Below are 21,648 nucleotides of genomic sequence, written 5' to 3'. Positions count from 1 at the left end.
CGGTAAGAATATTTTAAGAAAGCTTGGCTTGAAGGCATTTTCTTTAAAAAAAAAAGTAAGTTTGACTTTGTATTATTCTTATTAACTATTAACAAACTTCAGCTGTTGTTCCAAACTGTACTTCATGTCATAATTACCTAACGTCGCTGTAATAGAGATTACGAGGAGACCGTGAACGCATCATAAGGATCAACCTGGAGGAGAGTAAAACTCGCTGCAGCCGAACAGAAACCGCGAACACAACAAGTTTACACAATAATGGGACTTCTGCGGTGTTACTACACGGTACAGAGGCGTTTTTATTGACCGTGCCGGTGTCCGTCAACAACTTTTAGTCGTGAAATTAGTCGACGTGTTTTTGGCGGTCCAGCTGACACAAGAGTTCTGCTTTCGGTCGGATGGAAGTGAGTGAGACAGGTCAGTTTTAAAAGACAGACAGACAGACAGACAGGTCGGTTTAACGGCTGCCTTTGAGGACAGTAAGTGTCTCCCCAGTTCAATGTCCACATTAAACTTCAGTGAGGAGCTGGACTTCAGACTGATCTTTGAGGAGGACGGCAGACAGACAGCAGGTACGTGTCATTTTGGCGACGTTAGTTAGCAATTTGTCAAAGTGCAGTAAGCTAGCAAGAACGAGCGCGAGTTACACCGGAAGCTGAGCACTTTAGACTTCAAAATAAAACACCCCTTCAGTCCAATACAAAACAACGTACACTATCTTTGAAGTAATCAATATTAATAAATCTGTATTTACGGAGTCATTAAGTAACATTTTTTGGTATTTGTTGCTAAATGTAGGTTTAATTTGATTTACTATAACAGAACAGTGATTATTAAAGATAGTTGGGGTGAAACTTGATTTATAGCCATCAATTTATGTTTCAGAATAAATTAAATTCACACTACTACACTGGAAAAAACAACACCGTATTATTTGACAATGTAAACAACAATAACAGTAAAAGTATTGGAAGCAATAAAAACATACAGGCAAAGGACAGATGGACAGTAATAACACCTGATCTTATTGTTTTAGTTTTAGTTGGTGAAGAATAAAGGATGGGTGTACTAAATGAAATATGAATCGTATTTAACGTTTTATGTTTGGTGCATGTTTATGTTCATTTGTGTTCCTTGAACTTCCTTTTAAATTAAATAATAAAGACAAATGAGAAATCTAAATAAAATCTTTCCAAAAGAGCGCAGGAAAAAAGACTTTAGTATGCCATGAAGTGTCAATTATGGATACAAGTTAAAAACACTTTGACCACTATGGTTTCCCTCAAAAGGTTAAATGATAATTTATTTATCTAGTTTATTATTTGTCTTTATCGCTGTGTGTAATAATATTAATTATAATAATAATAATAAACTTCTGTGTGGCTTTCGAACTGATAAGTCTGCCAATGATTTTATTGATGAGGTGATTAATGTTTAAACTATAAAAAGTTAGGGAATCGTGAATTGTGCCCAAGTTCGCCTCTTTTTTTTTAAGTCAAGTTGATTATTCAGCGAATTATAAAAGTTTTGTAAAAGATCAATTTCACTTGTGGTACACACTCGACCTTCTATGGTTGCCTTGTTTGGAATTTTATTTTGAAAACTGTAAGCGGAAGTTATGCTGTCCTGCTTTCATGGATGTGACAAAACCAACTGCTGTTAAATTTAGTTGAATTTTAAAGTGTGGATCAGGAGGCGAAGAAGGGACTTAACCAGCCTCCTCTAAAACCGCTGATCAGTGGAGGCGCAGTAGTCTATTGATTACTGATCAGTCTGCTGTAGTTTTAATGTATTGATAAGTAGGCTCTTATAATATTTTGGATCAGCTAATGTTGCTCATTTTATGTTGACTGAACTAAACTAACAAATATTCAGTTTATCTTTACCATCACGGAGAACACAGAAAACTTTAAGAAAGTTATTTGTTGATAATAAAAAATAAAATGCCAATTAATCTTTAGTGAGTCTACAGCTAGCAGCTCTGTGAGCTAAATGCTAACATGCTTACAGTGACACCCGGCAGTGCTGAGCAGGTGTATGCTGTTTACCATGATGTTTATTAGTGTGCCAATATTAGCAGCACTGCTGATGGGTCAAATGAAAACACTGATGCCAGTTGAAAAGTCAGAGGATTGATGCAGTTATTAAAATTCATCCTCAGAGGAACATGAATGTGTGCACCGAATGTTCAATCAGACTAATCGTTGAGATATTTCAGATTCACTGGCTCCAGGTTCTGAATTTGAATGATTTGCAGCTTCTCTTCGTCTTATATGATTATAAACATATATCCTCAGGTTTTAGACTGTTGGTCAAACACATATTTGAAAAAAACATTGCTGTTATTTTCAGAACTGGAACCAGACTAGAGTTGCACGATACCCACGGTACCCCGCGGTGCCAAATCCTAACGGTTCCTACTATACTAGAAATTCTACAGGACGGTACTACCGTGGATTACTATACTACCGGTGCCAGTTTCTGCTACATAGCGGCCGCCTCTACTCTCCTCCCGGCTTCTCACTGCAAGCTACTCCCTTGTAAACAAAGCAACATGGCAACTACTGCAACCGACTTATGCAGCTTAATAAGTATTTATAACTTGTACAAATACATTGCAGTTCATAAAAATAATAATAATAATAGTAAAAAAAGGCTGCAGTATCACGATAATACCTGGAACTGTAACACTTTGTCTGGTATAGTATCGTAGTTACTCATTTTAGTATCGTGATAACTCTGAACCAGACAACACTTTGTGTGTTGTCATGGTCACTCGGCTCATGTCTGAGAGATCTGTGAAGAACGTGATAACAGCTGCGCTGCTATTTTTTATATCAGGAACTGAGAGTGAAGACGTTAACTGATAACATCAAACATCAAGCTCTGTCAGATAAAACACAAATTTTTTTTCGGTTACCATAAAAAAGCTTTCATGTTCATTTTCTTTTACATTTTATGTCACATTTTCATTTTAAGCGGACGTATGACTGAACCGTATCCTGATTACAAATATCTCCAACCAAAAGCTGATATCTGGTCGCCTGGCAACAACTTTAAAAATATTTGCATCGCGCTATATCAAGCAATCAATAATAAAGACAATCAGCAAGCAGCCCTCGTCAAGGCAGCTTATACACTCTGTAGGCTGTCTGTAAAAACGTTGCTCTGAGGGTAAAGTTGGTAAAGAGTTCAAATCACATTAAATTAACTGAATTGGTCTGAACGCAAAGTGTGTTTGGACTGTCCTGGAATTGAAAATAAAAGTCATTTTCAGTTTCTGCTGATTGCCTCATAACACCCTCATTGTTAAACTGCTGAGTTAAGTGTAATTGTGGTAAAGAAGTGGCTCTCTGTTCAGTCTGTTGGAACCCCAAATAAACACAGACTCAGAAAGATAATTTGATATTTTATTGGCACTATTTTGTACCAGTCAGCTGAGTCCTAGCTTGAAGCAGAGGTAATCTGAGTATTTTGGCTGATCTGAGTTCATTTAAAGTTCAGATTTCAACTGGTGCACCTGGAGTAATACTGAGGAGGTCTGTATGTGATAAAACGGAGACTATGAAAAAAAAATAAACCAGTTTATTGTCTTCTCACATCCAACAGCTGATACATACTGTAGATGCTTGGAGGCTGGTTGTGTTTCAGACAGAGTGACGCCTAGCCTGGCTGCCGGCAGGTTTTACTTCCTGGTTTTCTAACCGCTCTGTGGCACCCAGCTGGTGACGGGCATCGCCTCCCCCTCCTCCTCGTCTTTCTGCCCTGTGGGGGGAAACAGTTGCATCACATCTCATTTGTCTCTACTGGGCACGCTGACGATAATTTGAAAAGAATCAACGAGTAGAGCTGGTGAAGCAGATCACAGTTGCTGCTTGACACCTTTTTTGCATGTAGGTGTGTGTGAGAGCGAGAAAGATGTGTATTAATAGTAGGGTTGTGGCGGAGAGTGTGTACAGCTGTGTGAATAAACTTACTGAACTGTTGTAGATTATCTGTTACTACAATTAGTCAGGTGTATGAACTATTAACTGCTGCTGCTGAACATTACAGACCAACGTGTTGTAAAGGTACCATAAGACACCACAGTCACAAATTAGACAACAGACAGCAGGCAAGGAGTGTAGAAGGAGGTGGTTTCCAACCTTCGTAATCTAGCAAGGATTGACAAAAAGATGCATGTGGTAAAAATGTTGACACAGTATAGAATCGAATAAACTCTAATGAGGAAGAACATATGGCTCTACCTCTAAAAAATATACATAAGAAAATATACATAAAGAAATATATACATAAGAAAAATATACATATGTGCAAATGTGCATCCCTTATTATGTCCATCAGCTCAACTGCTCAACTCTCTCTGCATAGAGGGAGTCATTGTACAAAGATATAACAGTTCCTGCTCCTGTAGCGGTCTTTTTTACAGTGGAGCTGCAAGAGTCTCCGACTGAAACTGCTCTGTTGTTAAAGCAGGAGGTCATGTAGTGGATGGGAGTTGTTGTCCATAATACTGAGCAGTTTATGGAGCATCTAATCTAAGCAAAAATGTGTGGCAATAGCACACACAGACTGCAGAGATTAGGCCGCATGAAGAACAACCACGCCCACAAACATTAAGACGCAACAATATCAATAACTTTATCATCTTGTTTTGTTAGCAGTGGTGCTTTCGATCTGCAGCCACTTTGGCCATTATATCTAGACAGTTATGTTTTTTTTTTTTAATAAGAATATTACTGTTGAATGCTTTCACATATATGTGAATTGACCAACGACAGAAAAACAAGTCTAATTTGAGTGTAGAGATTGAGTGATGTGTGACTGAAAACAAAGGGATGCAATCACATCACTGTGGGTTTACACTTGGTGCTCTATGTGTTGAACGAATACTGATGTCTGAATCGTTGTTTTCTGTTTTCCCTTCCTGATGATCATGGGGGTCAGGTTTATTTTGCGACCACCAGACTGGAAGCCACTAAGCGTGGCATGAACAGGTGGAGTTAGACAGATTTATTATATGCAAAGGGCAAATTGGTTTCCACAGAGTGAGCCTCATGCATGCCAACAGAACATAGATACATTTGTACAGTACAGTACACACTTTCCATCACCATGCAGACAACATAAAACTTCTGCTAAAACTTTATCCATCTAAGTGTCCTGTATCTGGGACCAGATGGGAGTAGAGTGAAAATGGGTTGGTGGGGGGGTATATCCGGGGTCATGTGCTGTGGTGAGTGCCAAGCAAGTGTTGACTCTGTTACTGAGATCTGAGAGGTTGGGGGTTGGGAACTGAATTAAGCTGAATAGCAGAAGAGAAGCAATTGTTTTTAAATCGATTGACCCAAAGATATTCACTTTACAGCAACTATCTGCTCGTTTAACTGATAATTGACTTAATGATTAATCAACTGATTGTTGTGACACTAGATAGAGGAAGTCTTCACACTACAGTAGCTGGGGCGTTGATGTGTGACAGTGCTGGGAAATAGGACAGAGGCGTGTCCTCAAGAATTGAAGTGCATCAGGACACAATACTAGTGTGTGGTCTTACATTGAAAACAATGAGTGGGTGTTTTGAAGAGTGTCATTTGCTGCTGTTGTGTGTAGCCCTTCCGCTTGTTTTATAAAAAAGGTGAGAAGTGTTTGACTTCATTTGCCTTCAAATGACTTGTTTCTGAACTCAAAGACATTCACTTTACAGTGATATAAAACAGAGGAAATAAGAAAATCACCAGAAATAAACATTTGGCATATTTTCTTCATAAATGACCCAAACAATTAATTTGATTTAAATTATTGTTGATAGATTATTTAGTCTTCAAATTGTGAACTACTTTTGTCACAATCACATGTTACCAGAGATAAAAGAAAATCCTCTTACAGTATAGAACAGTAAATCTAAACTGAATAATAAAGTCATTACTTACTTTTCTATTGATTTACTTATCACTGTGGTATATGCTGGACAAATACTAAACTTCAGAACCAAATTAAAACAGATTTTACCTGAAGGAACCAAACTGTTTAAAGACAGGACCACAACTGAGAAAGGACAAAGAAAAATACATTTTATGCCTGAAGCCTGAATGGCCAGACATTAAATATATTGCATTTGCTAGTTGAAAGTGACTCTGTGCTAATGTTGATGTTTTATTTAACACAAATGTATACATTTTAGTTAGTGGAGGTGGTTGTAACGTTGTTTCTTGTCTGCTGGTGATAGATGAATATTAACTGTCAGGTGCAGTACTGAGAGTACTACTACAGGGTAATAAAACACAAATGTGTTTGCAATGCAAATAATCACCTATCTGATTTACATTTTTGTTCTTCTCACAGGTCCCGATCTCGATGTGAGGACACCTCCCTCCTCCACACAGGCTCTGGCCGAGCAGCCAGTCATCCAGGAGCTGCAGAGTCACCCTGCATGTCTGCCTATCCCAGGCGACTACCAGCATGTTGGCTACCAATCCCAGGGACCCCAGTACATGGCCCAGGGGAACCCCAGAGCATTTGACTGCCCAAGTATTCAGATCACCGCCATCGCTCCTAACAACCATGTGGAGCTGGGTAGTAGCCAGGAAGCTTTGGTGGTGGGCGGGGCAGAGGGGGGTTACTCTGAGGGGTCCTGGTCGAGAGGCCAACTGTACCTGCCACTGGATGCCTGCTACAGGGACACAGCACTGTGCCCAAGCCCTTGTAGCAGCCTGTCCTCCAGGAGCTGGATGTCTGACCGCTCATCCTGTGAGTCCTTCTCCCACATCTACGACGACGTCGAGGGGGAGTTGCGTGATGCTGCCCGTCTCGCCCTGGGGTCCCCCCTCGGGTCACCACTTGGGTCCCCAGGTTGTGGGGGAGGGGCCTTTGGGGTGGAGCTGTGGCAGCAGAAGTACCAGCATCCTCAGGCCTTCAGCCCGGCGCTGTCGCCTTATCAGTCACCCCGTCAGTCACCCTGCCACTCCCCTCGCACCAGTATCACTGAAGAGAGCTGGCTGAACCGCCGGCCCACCTCCAGGTACACAACAACGTGGTTTCCAAATGTCTAGCTAGTGGCTTTATTTATTTAACCAAGTTGTCTCATTGAGGACAAAATTGATAGGCCTGATGAAAATAATCAGAACAGTGATTTTACAAACAGCCTTTAATTCTATACTGAAAGTCTAGTTTAACTTTAAATTTTTTGTTTTAGTTAATTTTGAATATTTGGTGTTTAAGTTCAAGTGACCCCAAATGCAGACGGATAGGTAGAGTGAACAAAAGGTGACTTTAATCATTTACAAAACCGGCAGGATAACACAAAATAACACAAGGCAGCTGAGGAGTCCATGTTAAAAACAAACTTAATCCAACAATCCAAGAAACATCCCATCAGCAGGAATCCAACAATAAAAAACATAGAACTGAGATTCACTGGCATGAACGCAGGTAAAGGACAAAAATCAAACAACGCCGGACTGAAAAACTACATAAGAACTAATCAACTAATTAAACACAGGTGACCCAGAAAACAGGTGGGAAAAAGGCAAAGACAGGAAATAAAGTAACACAAGACACCTGAGGAAAGACTCTTTCAACATAAAACAACAAATACTAAAGCAGAAACCCAAAACTATGACAGATGGTTCCATGGTTGCGGTGGAGCTTGGACCATATAAAACTCTGTTCTCTGCATAAAATAGATGTTTATATACAGTTTAGGAAAAATAGTTATTTATGTATAATGTAAACAGTAATGGCCCAAGAACAGATCCCTGTGGCACCCCATTATTGATGGTAAGCATGAAACTAATTAAGAGAGAAATCATTTAGACGTAAAGACAGTAATGGAGCCATGAGCAGAGGAGAGAGAAGGTGGCCTGCCCCTCTACAGTGGATGAACTTCAACAGCTCAAGGAGTCAAAAAGGAAGCATTAAGATGAAAAGCAGAGGCTCATTATGGAGTTAACTCTGGCCAAACAGGAGCTGGAGGATGCTCCACAGAGAGAATTTCCTCAGGGTCTCAGAGGAGTGTTCAGAGCCAGCTGCTTTCAGCTGAGCTTAATTTGCAACAAATGCTCCATAAAGAACAGGACGAGAAGAACAAGACAGAGGAAAACCTAATGGAATTAAGGTTCAAAGAGGCCATTTGTAGTTAGTTCGACCAACAGCTCAGAAAGAAAAGAAACTGAGGGTGGAGACGCCCTTAAAATTAGGTAGGAACTTTTCTAAAGACCGGAGGAGATCCCTACAATCACAGAAAAACCAGACACTTGCTGATAAGCTGAAAAAGGAGGAAAAGAAAGTGGAGCTCACTCGGCTGCTCAATAAAGAAACAGCTTTGAGCTTCCAGGCAGAGATCTATGAACGGGAGGTCATTATGGTTGTCTCTAACAGATGATTGAAGGACATAGAAGGAGTCCTCTGCCAGGACGAAGACTTTCTGTTGCAACAGGAGGAGATTTTCTCTTTGTCTCCGAAGCAGAGGGACAGGATGAATGGCCTGATGCCCACCAACCAGCCCTTTTTTAGGTGGATAGATGGATGTTAAATTTACAACAAACCTACAACACTGCTTTATGAAATAATAAATATGAAATGAAACAATGTCACGTCAGCAGATTTGATTCACAGTCAGCCAGCAGATAGTCAGTTAGCATGCTAATTTATAATTTTTCTGAGATGATCATAGAGATAGGGATAAACATATTTGACATAACATCACTCATACCACACTCCACATTCTGGTAACACTCACATTTTGATAATGTTCAAAGGGCCACTGTTCATTCCATTTAAAATATGCAGAAGAACCTGAAACAAGGTATATGATTACACCAGGAAATGTCTAAAGTTAGTTAATAAACTGTGAAAAAAAGGAAAATATTTAATAGTATAACTGTTTCCATTATTAAACAGAAACAGACACCTTTACACCTTCAAGTTTTTACTTTTACCGCACAAGATTAGCTTAATTGCCATTATAAGTCACTGTAAAACAAACTTCATTCAAACACAACAGAATCAAAATAAAATTAACCAAAACCACCTTAGTTAGTCTTTCTATTGTTCAAACAATCACCAGCTCTGGTTTGATCGAAGGACCATCTTAAACAGATATTATTTTAGGTGGCTAAAGTATGTTTTTAACCTTTTCCATGCAAAGTAGTATGGTGCTTAGAGGAAGAGATGTCAGTCAAAACGTGCCCACACAGTCTGTTTTTGAACTTAAGGTTTTCTAGTTTCTAGAGGACTAAAGAGTCAGTTATAGGGGGATGTCATCATTATCATTCCTTCTTGTCCATCCAGCCTTACATGATATAGAGAGCAGTGATGATGATGAGATTTATCATTAGTGATAAAGTGTAACTTGCACTTCGACAAACAGGATTTAGCTGCCTAAGTATTAACAGTACAGAAGCGGGACATTACAGAGTATCTCTGTAATCAAGTTCAGACATCAAAGTATACAGAACAAAAAACAGACAACCTTTCATTCTATGCAGGAAGCCAGTAGTTTGATTTTTAATCAATCCTGATAATTCCAACTGGACTTCTTTCTCAGACCATCATCAAGGCCGACCTCCCCCTGCGGGAAGAGGCGCCACTCTGGTGCCGACCCATACGCCCGCTCACCCTCCCCTCACCACTCACCCAGCCCTACCCCGGGCGCCTCTCCACGGGGCAGTGTGACTGATGACACTTGGGTGGGAAGTCCTGCAGACGCCCTGGGAACCCTGTTGATGTCTGGCTACCAGGATGTCCCCTCCAAGACCAGGAGGACATCAGGGAGCCAGCTGGGCCTCCTGGCTGGTCAAGGCGACCCTGGGCTTGAGCCCTTCCAGGATTCCCCTGGAGAGGAGGGACGTGAGCTGTTTCTTCAGGTGCCCTCCCACTTCAGCTGGAACAAACCCAAACCTGGAAACCCTCCTCTGTTCAGGTTGGCTTCATTTCACTTAAATGTGAAATTTCTTTTAAATGTGCTAATTCTCTGAAATGAATTATGCAGCTTTTGTTTTTGTACCTTTACACAGTTAATGAATTAAGTGCTGAATGATTAGTCAGACGATTCACAGAAAATTCTTAATGGAATTGAGCTGAACACATGAAACAGTTAGTCTGGCTGTCCAAAGTTAACAAAATATACCTATGAACACCACTGAAGCTCACTGATAAACATGATATCTTGTTTGTTTCATTCATACAAAAACGTGACAACAATCCACTGTTTTTTAGGCGCTATATGTTCTTCGAGGAGTGTCAGTTGGTTGCCTGGCAAATGTTCTCAGCACAAAACAATCAATTGTCTTTTTACACTTTGGTGTTTTATTTCACTGTGTTTGTATGTTTGGATATAATGTATTTACCAGGTGCCATTTTGAACTTTGGACAGAGCTGTTCTCCTGTTTCTGTCTTTACACTAGGTTAAGCTAAGCTAAGTGTCTTCTAGCAGTAGCTTCATATTTAATGTACAGACATAAGAGTGATATGAGAAAGTGAATAAGCATATTTTACGAAATGTCTTACTTTTAACATCCTCTAACTGAGATAATGTCTCATTCCTGATGTTTTACCCTAGCTGAAGAATAAGAAACCCATTTTAAGAACCTTTGAACTTCCTTCAGAGATATACTACTAAAGGAGAAGTGATTGGTGTTAAACAATATCTAATCATAATGTGTCTGTTGTTTCTGTCTCCAGGACCTCATCACCTCCTCCTCTGGACATGCCTCTGCCCAACCAGTTTGACCAGTGTGAGCTGAAGCTGGAGGTCCAGCCCAGATCCTACCACAGGGCGCATTATGAGACAGAGGGCAGCAGAGGGTCCATTAAGGCAGCTAATGTAGGACATCCTGTTGTCAAGGTAAGGCATCAGTTCTGACGCCACCCTGATTTTTTAATTATGTTTTGTTCCTGCACAGGATTTCCTTGTACCGTCAGCTTAATTCTGACAGGTCTCTGAGCAAGATAAGATCAAATAAATGTAATACTTTAATGATCCCACACCCGGAAAATTCACTTGGCACACCAGCTCACATACACAAGTTGGATAAGAAAATGCTCACAAATAAGAAATATATAGAAACAATCTAAGATATAATTGAAATCGAAAAAAATAAATAGCTAATAAAACAAAAGTTATATACATTATATATACCTTTGAAGTATACAGATATGCATGTTATATCACATCAAGAAATGTTCTAATGGAGGAAGACTTATTAGTTCATGGTAGCAGGGCTTAACTGCACCAAATATGAGATAATTTTAAAATATTTGTATTATGTCTTTTGTCAAAACTTAAATGTTCTGAATTGATTGACGAAAATTAACTGACAACAATTTTGATAATCCATTCATTATTTAGAAAATACACCAAATATTCTCTTGTTCTGGCTTCTTCATTGTGACTTTTATCTGTTTATATCATTGTAATTTGGATGAGGTTTTGGGTTCAGACTGTTGGTCAGACAAATAAGCATTTTATGCTCCCCGGAAAACTGTCAATGGCAATTTTCACTTTTTTCAGACATTTTTGAGATTTAACAGTTTATTGATTAATCTAAAAAAGTAATTATCTGTCTATCAACAGATTGCATTTTACAAATTAAACTAACAATACACAGTGTTGAGCCACTAGAGATGTATCAGAGAGGGACTGAGGTTGTGTTTTGCTGATGTTGTGAGTGAACAGCCCCATGGATCCTCTGGATCAGAGAGCAGGGGCAGGCTGAGGCAAGTAAAGCTCCATCAAGGCCTTGCGTGTAACAGACACCATCAGGGCTATTCTGGGTGTCACATTCTCAGGCCGCTGATGAAGCCAGATGAGCTTCCTGCTGCAAGATGTGTAAAAACTCACAGTGCTGCTTGGTAACACATGAAACTGAAAACCGAGCTAACAACCGTGTGGTGAAGAGTTTTTTTTTGTTTTTTTTTATAAAATCCACAATATGTAGCAACTTTCATGAACTTTATCAAGCCTTAGAGTGATGAAAACAAAGTTGTGTTTTATTTTTGTGTCTTTATCTCTAATTTCTTGAAGTAGATATATCTTTACCTTTTATTGACGCAGGCACCAACGAGACAGTCTGTAACCAAGTGTCATCTAAATTACGCTGCTGGCGTAGTAGTAGTGACAATTTTTGCACCATCAGGAAGCTAGTAATTGGCAAAAGATAAACATTTTAAACAGGGGGAAACAGTTTGTCTGCTTCTGTTAAAAAATATATCCACTAACACCTTTAAAGCTCAACACCTCAGCTTATTTGCTGTATTCAAACAAAAACTATTAAATAGATCTAACATTAGATCTAACATCCAACAATTCTCTGTAAAACCACAAATTGTTCAATTCATTAATCATTTCTGTTTACATTGCATTAGCTTAATGTTCAGCTAGCTAGAGCCACAAGGTGTTTCACTCTAAACACCTTGTGGCTCTGTATTAAACATAGAAATATGAGAGTGATACATATCTTCTCATATCACTCAGCAAATAATTTTTCCAAAATGTTGGATTATTCCTTTAAACTTTAGTTACATTCACCAATCAGGCCAGTATGAAAACACTAGAATATGCTGCCAAACATGCATCCACTTCACTCCAAGTTCAGACAGAATTGGACTGATTCTGTGTGATAAAGATGGATCATTCCTTCAAGTTTCAAAAGTCTAAGTACTGTTGAAATGTCTGGCAAGAAGAGCAACTGTTCATCAAAATTGTAACTTTGAATTTTGTGTTTTCAGTTGATTGGATACAGCGAGCAGCCGGTCAGCCTGCTGTTGTTTATTGGAACTGCAGACGACCGCTACCTTCGCCCTCATTCCTTCTACCAAGTACACCGGGTAACGGGGAAGATGGTTACCACCAACTGCCAGGAGAAAATTATGGGTTGTACTAAAGTCCTCGAGATCCCTTTACTTCCAGAAAACGACATGTCCGCTAGGTAAAATGGATTTATAATGTTGAGTTTTGGAGTACCGCAGGGCTCAATTCTTGGCCCAGTTCAATTCTGTGTTGATGACGTGCTGCTCTATTTATCATTAGATCACAGTGATAGTTCTAGATACTAAAATAATTTTCCGATTAAAGATATTGTAAGGAGTTGTCAGTTGCAAAAGTAGTTACTATTGAACCAGAATGTTCTGATGCCAAAATCTTGGCCTATAGATTTTACATTCATATTGTCTGTTTACAGAGATTATGGTATAATTTAATCAGCAGTAGTAGCAATAAGCTGGTAGCAGCAATAAAAGTAGCATCATGAGTTACCCTTATTATGCTACTTTTAGTAGTAATTGTTGTAGGTGTACATTTAATATGCAGCCAACCAGTAAGTGAATGTATCCATTCAGACTGACATCCTCCAGTTTTCACGGTTGTTTCACCGGTTTGTTTACCTTTTTCTTTTATATTCGTTTTATAGCTTGCAAATACGACACATTTGCATTATTACCCTCATTACTAAACTTTTGCATTACTGCCCGCAATAGTCGACAGCAATGTGGATTTCATTACCTTTGTGCCTGTGCGCATGCAAAACATTGCTCTATTAACTTATTAGTGGTCCAAAATGGCAAAGAATACCTTTAAGTAATAAACAGTATGTCTTTTCTTTTCCGTAGCATTGACTGTGCCGGCATCTTGAAGCTGCGTAATGCTGACATCGAGCTGAAGAAAGGAGAAACAGACATTGGACGCAAGAACACAAGGGTGCGGGTTGTGTTCAGAGTCGCCATCCCTCAGCCGGACAGCCGGATGTTGTGGCTGCAGACAACATCTGTTCCTGTCGAGTGCTGTGAGTAATAGTCACAATAACACATCACATTTACATCTGATGCAAAATGTGAATGTTTTTTTCACCGCTTTTTATTTTTATTTCGAAACCAGATTAAAGTTGAACGAGCAGAGCAGGAAGTTGTGATGAGGTGTTGCTTCATGTTTCAAAATTTTGCCAAAACAGATCATAATCAGTTTTCTCACTGCTGACTGTGTATTTCCTCTTTTGCTTATAAATGTGCTCATGTTATAGCGTACATGGAGAATGCATATATGTTCTTAAATACCAGTACTAACAAAAACTGTGTTATGTTTCAGCTCAGCGCTCAGGGCAGGAACTTCCTCAGGTCGAGAGCTTCAGTCCAGCTAGCTGCTCTGTGGACGGAGGAGAGGAGCTCCATATCACTGGATCCAACATCTCCACACAGTCTAGGGTTGTTTTCATGGAGAAGGGTCCTGGTAAGATCAGTTTACATTAATTTAGTGTACACTAAATACATTTACATCTGATTTTGTTCATGATTAACATCCTACTTGCCTGTTTGTTTGAACTGACATGTTTTGCCCACGCAGATGGACGATCACTGTGGGAAATGGAAGCCAGAGTTGTGCCAGAAAAATGCAGTGGAGTAAGTAGAAACTTTACTTTAAAAGAATACCATGAAAATATATTTCACATTTGAAAATATCAGGATTTATGTGGTTCCTGTGACAAAATTAGGATGTGTGAGCAGGAATAGCACAGCACAACAAAGATATGCCCGATATGAAATGTACAATGGTCAAATTCCATCAGGCACGGATGTGATGCTTTCGATGGGGTTTGAGGTTGCATGGAGGACAGACCAAAATAGCGTTGTGGCCGTGATGTGGTGGAGACGTGCCTCGAAGGGGTTTCCCAGTGACTGTAAAATATGAAGGATATATCTAAACTAGAAAAATTATTCTATTATTCTATTCTAAAGAAATTTTGAGTGTGCCTGGTTCTGGCCCTGTTGCCCCCATACATTATTATTGACACTGCTCAGCAAATTCAGTATTAATACAACAAGCTGTGTCATCATTGCCTTTTTAATGTTGTCTTATTTTGAAAGACTTCTGTCTTGTGTTTGTGCATGCTTGTGTGGTCTTGTCTGTTTATTAGAGAGTTTTACAAAGTCTTTTATTTTGAAGGGACTCTTATTTTGAAAGACTTTTTTCTTCTGTGTGTGTGTGTTTGTGTATGCATGTGTGCGTGTGTTTGTCGTGTCTGTCTGTGTATCTGTCTGTGTTTGTGTCTGTGAGAGAGAAGGATAAGATGGCCAACATTAAAAATGTAGTCTTGATAGTCATTGATATCATACAGAGACTTCAACAAAGTTAGTCAAAGGCAGGCTTGAGGTTGCCAAGCAAACAGGGTCAGCTGCAGGCCAGATTAATTAGACACAGGTGTGCGCACGGTGTGTGTCTCTCCCCTGAGACACAGAAAATCTCTAAATGAAGCCCCTCGAAGGTGGCCAAAAATGCAAAAAAAGGTGTGCCAATCATTACTCCGACCAGTGGTGGACGTTAGCAGAAGAAGAAATTAAAAATATATTGTGTGGTAGAGCAACTTCCACCTATGGGTGCCCACAGGAGTTAAGCAGTTAATAAACACAAATTATAGCGTTATAAACTATTTTTTACATTGTATGTACTTCTTATTAATGCTAAACTGCGGAACTTGAACTACTGACAAAAAACAAACAAACAGATTAAACCACTGATACAGCTCCTGCTTTACTCACCAAAGAGACATTTCCTCTTTAGATTTCTCAAGTGGTTTAACAAAGCAGTCAAATTGTACAAAAGCCATGAAGCAAAGATTAAAGAATATTTCAAAAAACTTAAAACAAGTATCTGAACTTTCCTCTCTCATTAATCATCTCACAACTCCTTTGGAGGGGACTAAACAAGCTTACTGTTTGTTCGTTCGAGTTTTTTTGCCCTCAAATGGCCAAACATTGCCACTTTAATCAGCTGCATTTACTTATACTGCATATTATGACAATGAGTAGAGGGAATTATGAAAGCCTATAGTGTATTCTGAATCAGATGATGGAAGGGTCAATCACACAAAAATCACTAAAGATTTTGGAGCATTTAAACGTAAGATGGCGAGGAGGATTCCCCCAAGAGGAAGTACAGAGAGGAAGTCAACAAGAGCTTGCTGAAACCACAAAGAGGCTGAGTGTGTGTCTGTGTCTGACGGAGTAAAGGGAGACAGTGCAGGAGTTTCCATGACATCACGGAAGAATATAAAATGGTATTCAATTTTGGATGGATGTGAGCGTGACTCACGCGTGACTGGTTTTTGTCTCATCACATTTAAAGCAATAATATGTCAGATTTGGTATTTGTTCTGATTTAGTGCCCCCATACCACTGTTGTAGATAGACAGTCGTACATGTGTATTTTATTACTTATAACCAAATATCAAGGGAGTGCAACAACTCAAGACATGGCAGCCAGCTAATATTACTTAGTAGTCCAACAGGAAAAGCTTGGCGTCTGTCTTTCAGCCTTTTATTTCACCAAGCTGTCACCGCTGACTAAACGTCAGTCCCAGACAGCGCCGGTCCTGGCCACATTTGCGCCCTTGGCACCCTTGGCGGTATAGAAAATTGGCGAGGTTTTTTTCTTTTTCGGGAGCTCGTGTGCCCCTCACGGAGACTGCGCCCTGGGCGGTCGCCCACATTGACCATAGCCCTGGTCCCAGATATGGCCAGTATGTCAATACCAACACTCCCAGACCTGGCAGCATGGACTGAGCTAACTAGCCTAGAGGTTCACTTACTTTAGCAGCAAATAAATCTTTCTGTCCATCAGGAACTCTTAAATCACATTTATCATCATAATTCATGAGTCTATTTTTTGTTTTTCTGTAGTTTTCTCATCTCTGTTTCTCTTTCAGTCCAGCATTGTGGTGGAGGTTCCTCCGTATAATAAGAGGACAACAGATCCCGTCCAAGTCCAGTTCTACATCTCAAATGGGAAGAGAAAAAGGAGTCTGACGCAGAGCTTCACCTACTTGCCTGGAGTCATATCTCACCTCCCTGTTGCTGCAGTCAAACAGGAGCGCTGGGAGACAGACCACGTCTCCCTCAATCCACTTGACTTCTGTCCGATCTCCTGCCAGGTGCCCTCCTGTGACCGAGCGAGACCGGATGTTGTTTATTACGATTCCTGTGACATCCCGGTGCATTGTGGTCCTCCTTCGGAGAACACACCTCGTCTTCATCATCATCCTCCTCCTCCCCCCTCTGTCCCCCTTCAGACCTCCTTAATGTTCCCTCACACCTCCTCGATGCCGCTTCGCACTTCGCCGTCCGTACCCTCACAGACCTCCATGGTCACCCAGACCTTGATTCCTCTTCCGACCTCCATCATGCCTCATCAGATCTCCACGATATCTTCCCAGGCTTCTTCAGTGTCTCTTCAGACCTTCAATATCCCTGCTACCACCTCCTCCGGTGGACCCCAGAGGGAACCCTCTCCTTCTCTGAGTTCCAGAAGAGCTTTTGTGACCCCTGCTGAGCCCCAGAAGGACTCTCTGCTCGCCAGCCCAGGAGAGGTGCCGAGCATCAAGCAGGAACCAGAAGACTCCCAGCCAAATCCAGGATCTTTGGGCCTCCAGGAGATCACGCTGGATGATGGTAGGAAGCTGCATATATTCATTAATGAACTATCCTGCTGTAGGCTTGAAAAGTGTCTCTGAAAAGCTTGTAGCTACTTCTTGTGGAGGTTGGTAGCTATAGTCAGTGTGGATTCAGTGAGTGTGGAGCGTTTACAATAGACAAAAGAAAATAAAAACTAAATATCCATGAAAACTTGTTAAACCATTCCTAATCTACTTCTACACCACTGATCTTTATTTAGCATGTTTCAGACACTAGTTTCTCAACAACAAAGCTCGACTGGTTATTTATGTTATCGTGTGACTGTGCTGGTAGATCAGCAGCTCCTGTGCTCTGCAAGGTAAAATTACGTTTTTTTGTAAATGTCTGGTTGCATTGGAGAGAGCGATACAACTGTTCCAGTTTCCCCTCAGAAAACCTGGATTGTAGGTAATAAACTGACTGTGGATACTGGATGGATCTAAAGACTTGTGATCTGGTCCTGGGATTCAGATCTGGTTCTCAGACAATCCAAATCACTGTGCTCACCATGTGTCTGTGTTTGTGCACATGAGGTGTGTGCGTCTGTCTGCACTTGCTCTGTGATGTTGGTTATTTATATGTCAAGGCCCTGTGTGTGTTTGTGTGTGAATACTGGGTTTCTCTCTGATCTGGGTTAATAATAGCTGCGTCTGCTTGTTGCTGGTCTGAATGATGCAGATGGGGGTTAAATTTGTTGCTTCGCCTAAGTTGGTGGGCAGCAGCTGTCGTCAGGCCTCTGACCCTCCTGCCTGGACCCCCCTACCCCAACCCCACCCACTCCCTCGCCTTTCAGCTTGACTTTGACCTCGGCAGCTTGATCTGGTGCTGCTGGAAAAATGTCCATCTGCAGCCTTATCACACACTGATGCCTCAGAGTCAGTGGATGAAAACTCCTGTAAAACCTCTGTGACTGCAGCACATCAACATTGATTTGGTGATGTGCGGGTCAGAAGATGTTTCGGTTGGAAGGTGATTGCTATTTTTTGGATTGTTTTATTTAAAAGTATAAAAAAGCAAAATAAAGATTAACATCTGCATAAGTAAACATGAGTTTGAAGTTCGGAGCCCACACATTAGTTGACCCTTCCTGTGTCCCACCCCTTTCTGCTCTGTGCTCCAATCACAGTTGAGCAAGCCTCAGTTGACTTTCTCCTTTTCCTGTACTTAAATATGCTACATGCTAGCTTGTCTATGTTGAAAAGACAACCAGTTATAGCTAATGCTTAATGTTGACCAAAGCTCGCTCGACTGTTAACAGAGCACAGAGCAAAAAGTTGCAGGAATTAGGAAGGGTTAATTGTACAACGTTGTGCAGCCATTGACGATTGACAATGCAGAAGTGCCAAAAACTGCAAAACAACAAGCGGCTGCTTGAGGCTAGCTTTAGAATAAGTCAGCCAGTCTTCAGATAATTTTAAGACTTAAAGTTACGCAGAATTAAGAGTGTGGACGCTTTGATTGACAGGTAAGCGTCATAGCCGGGACGCAGAAGAGACAGGAATGTAAACATGGCGGCGGCCAAAGCCGCATATTCTCAGCTTCAAAGCAGCTCTTCAGGAACAGGCTGAGGTTATGTCATGTCAGTGGTTCAAACTGGGCTGAATCTGGTTGTGAAGTTGAAGTTGTTTCTAAAGCACCAAACTGAGTATGTTTTATTGATTTTAAAGATACTCAGTTAGGTGCATTGAAATCTAGAAATTGAAACAACCTAACTGAACAAGACTTAAGAGCCTTCAGTCACGCCAGCAGCTCTATGAGGCTGTACCGAGGTGCTGCTTTAAGTTAAACACTAATATGGTATGAGGTATACCATGTTCAACCAAAAACACTGCATTAAAAACTGAAAGCTGAAGTTGTGTTTAATGGGCTGTGTGTTGTGTTATTGTTTTGCTTCATGAGAGTCAGATTTCACTGCAGAGCTATGTATAGACTGAATGTAGCTGTGATGAAACCATTTGCTGTTGTGCAAGTAGACTCTGCAGAGCAGCTTTACTACAGCAACTCACGATAAACACAAGCACACAGCCTGCACAGTGTGTCATAAACAGGTTCATGAATCAGTTTGCAGTAATACATGGATTAGTTAGTAATTAGAAGATAATGAGTAGTTGTAGGGTGTAAAGTCCATTTATCTCTTTTACAACCACACAAACGTGTCAAGGTGAAGTCATTAGGCACTAAGCGTCATAAATAGTAAGTGAAGTCTGAGTTTGAAGTCACAGTTTGTGCCCAGATGCTCCATCATCTGGCTGAACAGGGTGTTGCAGCACTCAATCAGATTTTATCTCCCTGAATTTGTTTGCAGCATGTTGTTTCATTTTATTTCTGCTTGGTAACTTGACAACAAAAAAAGCAACATTTCACAATTATTTTCTGTGGTATTAATGACACTGGAGACGTTAGCCCTCATCCTCATACAACACAGAAATTTCAGCACCAGCAGACGCGTGATGATACATTAAGTAAGCGTCGAGATAGATTATGGACAACACATTTAAAACACTTAAGCCAAAGATTACTTATCTTTTTCTCTTTCAGTTTTGTTTCATCCAAAATCTATTTAGAAGTATCTTTTTAGCTTTAGAGCTTTTGTTTTTAAAAATGACAGTATAGCATGATTCCCACACGTCCTTGAAATCCTTGAAAGGTTGTGAATTTCATGATTCCCACACGTCCTTGAAATCCTTGAAAGGTTGTGAATTTCAGGGGGAAAGTTTTTGAAAACAGACATGGATCAGTGCACAGAGACTGAAGTTCTTTTTATATATATATATTTTTTTTAACTTTACGTTGAACAGGCTACTACTGCATCTCCTGAAGATGTGTTTTTGTTGCACGCTGGTGAAATTCTAAAAATGTTGCAAAATGTGTTGCAACATTAAAAAACCTTCAACCTTATCTCAAATTTGGGTCCATAAATTTGATGTTTTACACAACTAGCAACATCATAGCAACCAGCTCAGAAACTGATCACTGAGCGTGACAGTTCCTTTTTAAATTTGGAAACAACAAATAATAATAAAATCTTAACTCAAGGTTCACTGAGCAGACTGACCAGTCTTGGTGGAAAACTACAGAACAAGCAAATATGTAGAATTAATTATTTAATCAATTTATTTTCAGCCTACAGTTATAAAACTGAGAAACTTTTATGTTACCAACTTTAGTCTCCAATCATCATTTATAAGTACTGTAAAATAAATGTTGTGACTAATCGTGTCTCCTGCTTCTGTTTCATTTGCAGTCAATGAGATAATCGACAGGGACATCGGCAGTCTGAGCAGCAGCGCACAGCCTGACCAGTTTGACCAGTTTGACCAGTACGACTGGGAGCACAAGTCCAATGACGCTGCCTTGCCGTTCTGTGGAGGCCCTCAGTAGTTGCACTGCTTCCTCAGGAGACCACTCCAGCGCTTCTTCAACTGAACGCTCTCTGGATGAAAACCAAAAAAAACAAAAACAAGCCGGCGCTCACGTTTGCACAAAGTGCCTGAAAACCAATCAGCAGCCTCGAGTCGACGAGCCTGCGTGCTCGTCTCATCAACTCGTCTTGTCAGGGTATCAGATTACTGTTTCTTCATCTGTCTCAGGAATTTTTTTCACAGACAAACCAAAGATTTTTTTTTTTAGCCCTCCACAATCGAATTGGAAGAACTGTAGCATACAACCAAAGGGCTGTAAGAGCGGTGCTTAAATCAGTAATATCATTACAGAAGCTTAAGGTCGCACAAAAAAGAGAAAATTATGTCATTATTTATTGGCCAATTAATTAAAAAAATCTATTTTTGATACTCTGGATCTAATCCAGTATAAAATTAAAGTCCTTCAGCTCATTTTTATATCTTGGTTTTACTCTCTATGGTTTACATTTCCTTTGCTGAATTACATTAACGCTGTTCAACCTGAACTGTTGGTGTGAAGCTTCAAACACTGAATTATAGAAACGTGTCATAAGGTTGACGAAAAAGGAGAAGAGGGGTTGGATGTTTTGTGTTTTGATAAATCTCTTGATGAATGATGAGCTGTAAAATAAGTTTATTCTGTGTAAACCGTTTCGATAAAGGATTTTTAGAACCAGAGTCGCTTCTGGATTTGAGATGTTGTCGCACTCATTTGTTTAATGCAGAAACACGTTTAAGGCACTTTAGTTCAAAACATTTCATTACAGCGAGGTCAAAAGGTCAGAGCGGTTAATATTAGCCAGGAACA

General features: G+C 40.2%; 1 protein-coding gene across 1 annotated transcript; it reads left to right on the top strand.

Annotated features, from left to right (window-relative positions):
• Positions 1–158: 158 nt before the first annotated feature.
• On the top strand, positions 159–21,514 carry LOC104927020 (nuclear factor of activated T-cells, cytoplasmic 3). The gene is made up of 10 exons (XM_010741003.3): positions 159–572; positions 6,346–7,021; positions 9,548–9,922; positions 10,684–10,846; positions 12,730–12,929; positions 13,609–13,781; positions 14,081–14,221; positions 14,336–14,391; positions 16,695–17,436; positions 20,684–21,514. The coding sequence occupies exons 1-10, from the start codon at positions 500–502 to the stop codon at positions 20,818–20,820; spliced, it is 2,736 nt and encodes a 911-aa protein (XP_010739305.3). The 5' UTR covers positions 159–499; the 3' UTR covers positions 20,821–21,514.
• The last annotated feature ends 134 nt before the right edge of the window (positions 21,515–21,648 follow it).

This window comes from Larimichthys crocea, chromosome XXI (genome assembly GCF_000972845.2).
Source record: "Larimichthys crocea isolate SSNF chromosome XXI, L_crocea_2.0, whole genome shotgun sequence".
Lineage (NCBI taxonomy): Eukaryota > Metazoa > Chordata > Actinopteri > Sciaenidae > Larimichthys > Larimichthys crocea.
This window is presented reverse-complemented; position numbering and strand designations above follow the sequence as displayed.

Bases quoted from the DNA above. Each gene is read 5' to 3' on its own strand.
- LOC104927020 (XM_010741003.3), top strand. From the start codon at position 500: ATGTCCACATTAAACTTCAGTGAGGAGCTGGACTTCAGACTGATCTTT. The intron at 12,930-13,608 runs GTAAAATGGATT...TCTTTTCCGTAG, and splicing joins GAAAACGACATGTCCGCTAG to CATTGACTGTGCCGGCATCT. The intron at 17,437-20,683 runs GTAGGAAGCTGC...TTTCATTTGCAG, and splicing joins GGAGATCACGCTGGATGATG to TCAATGAGATAATCGACAGG.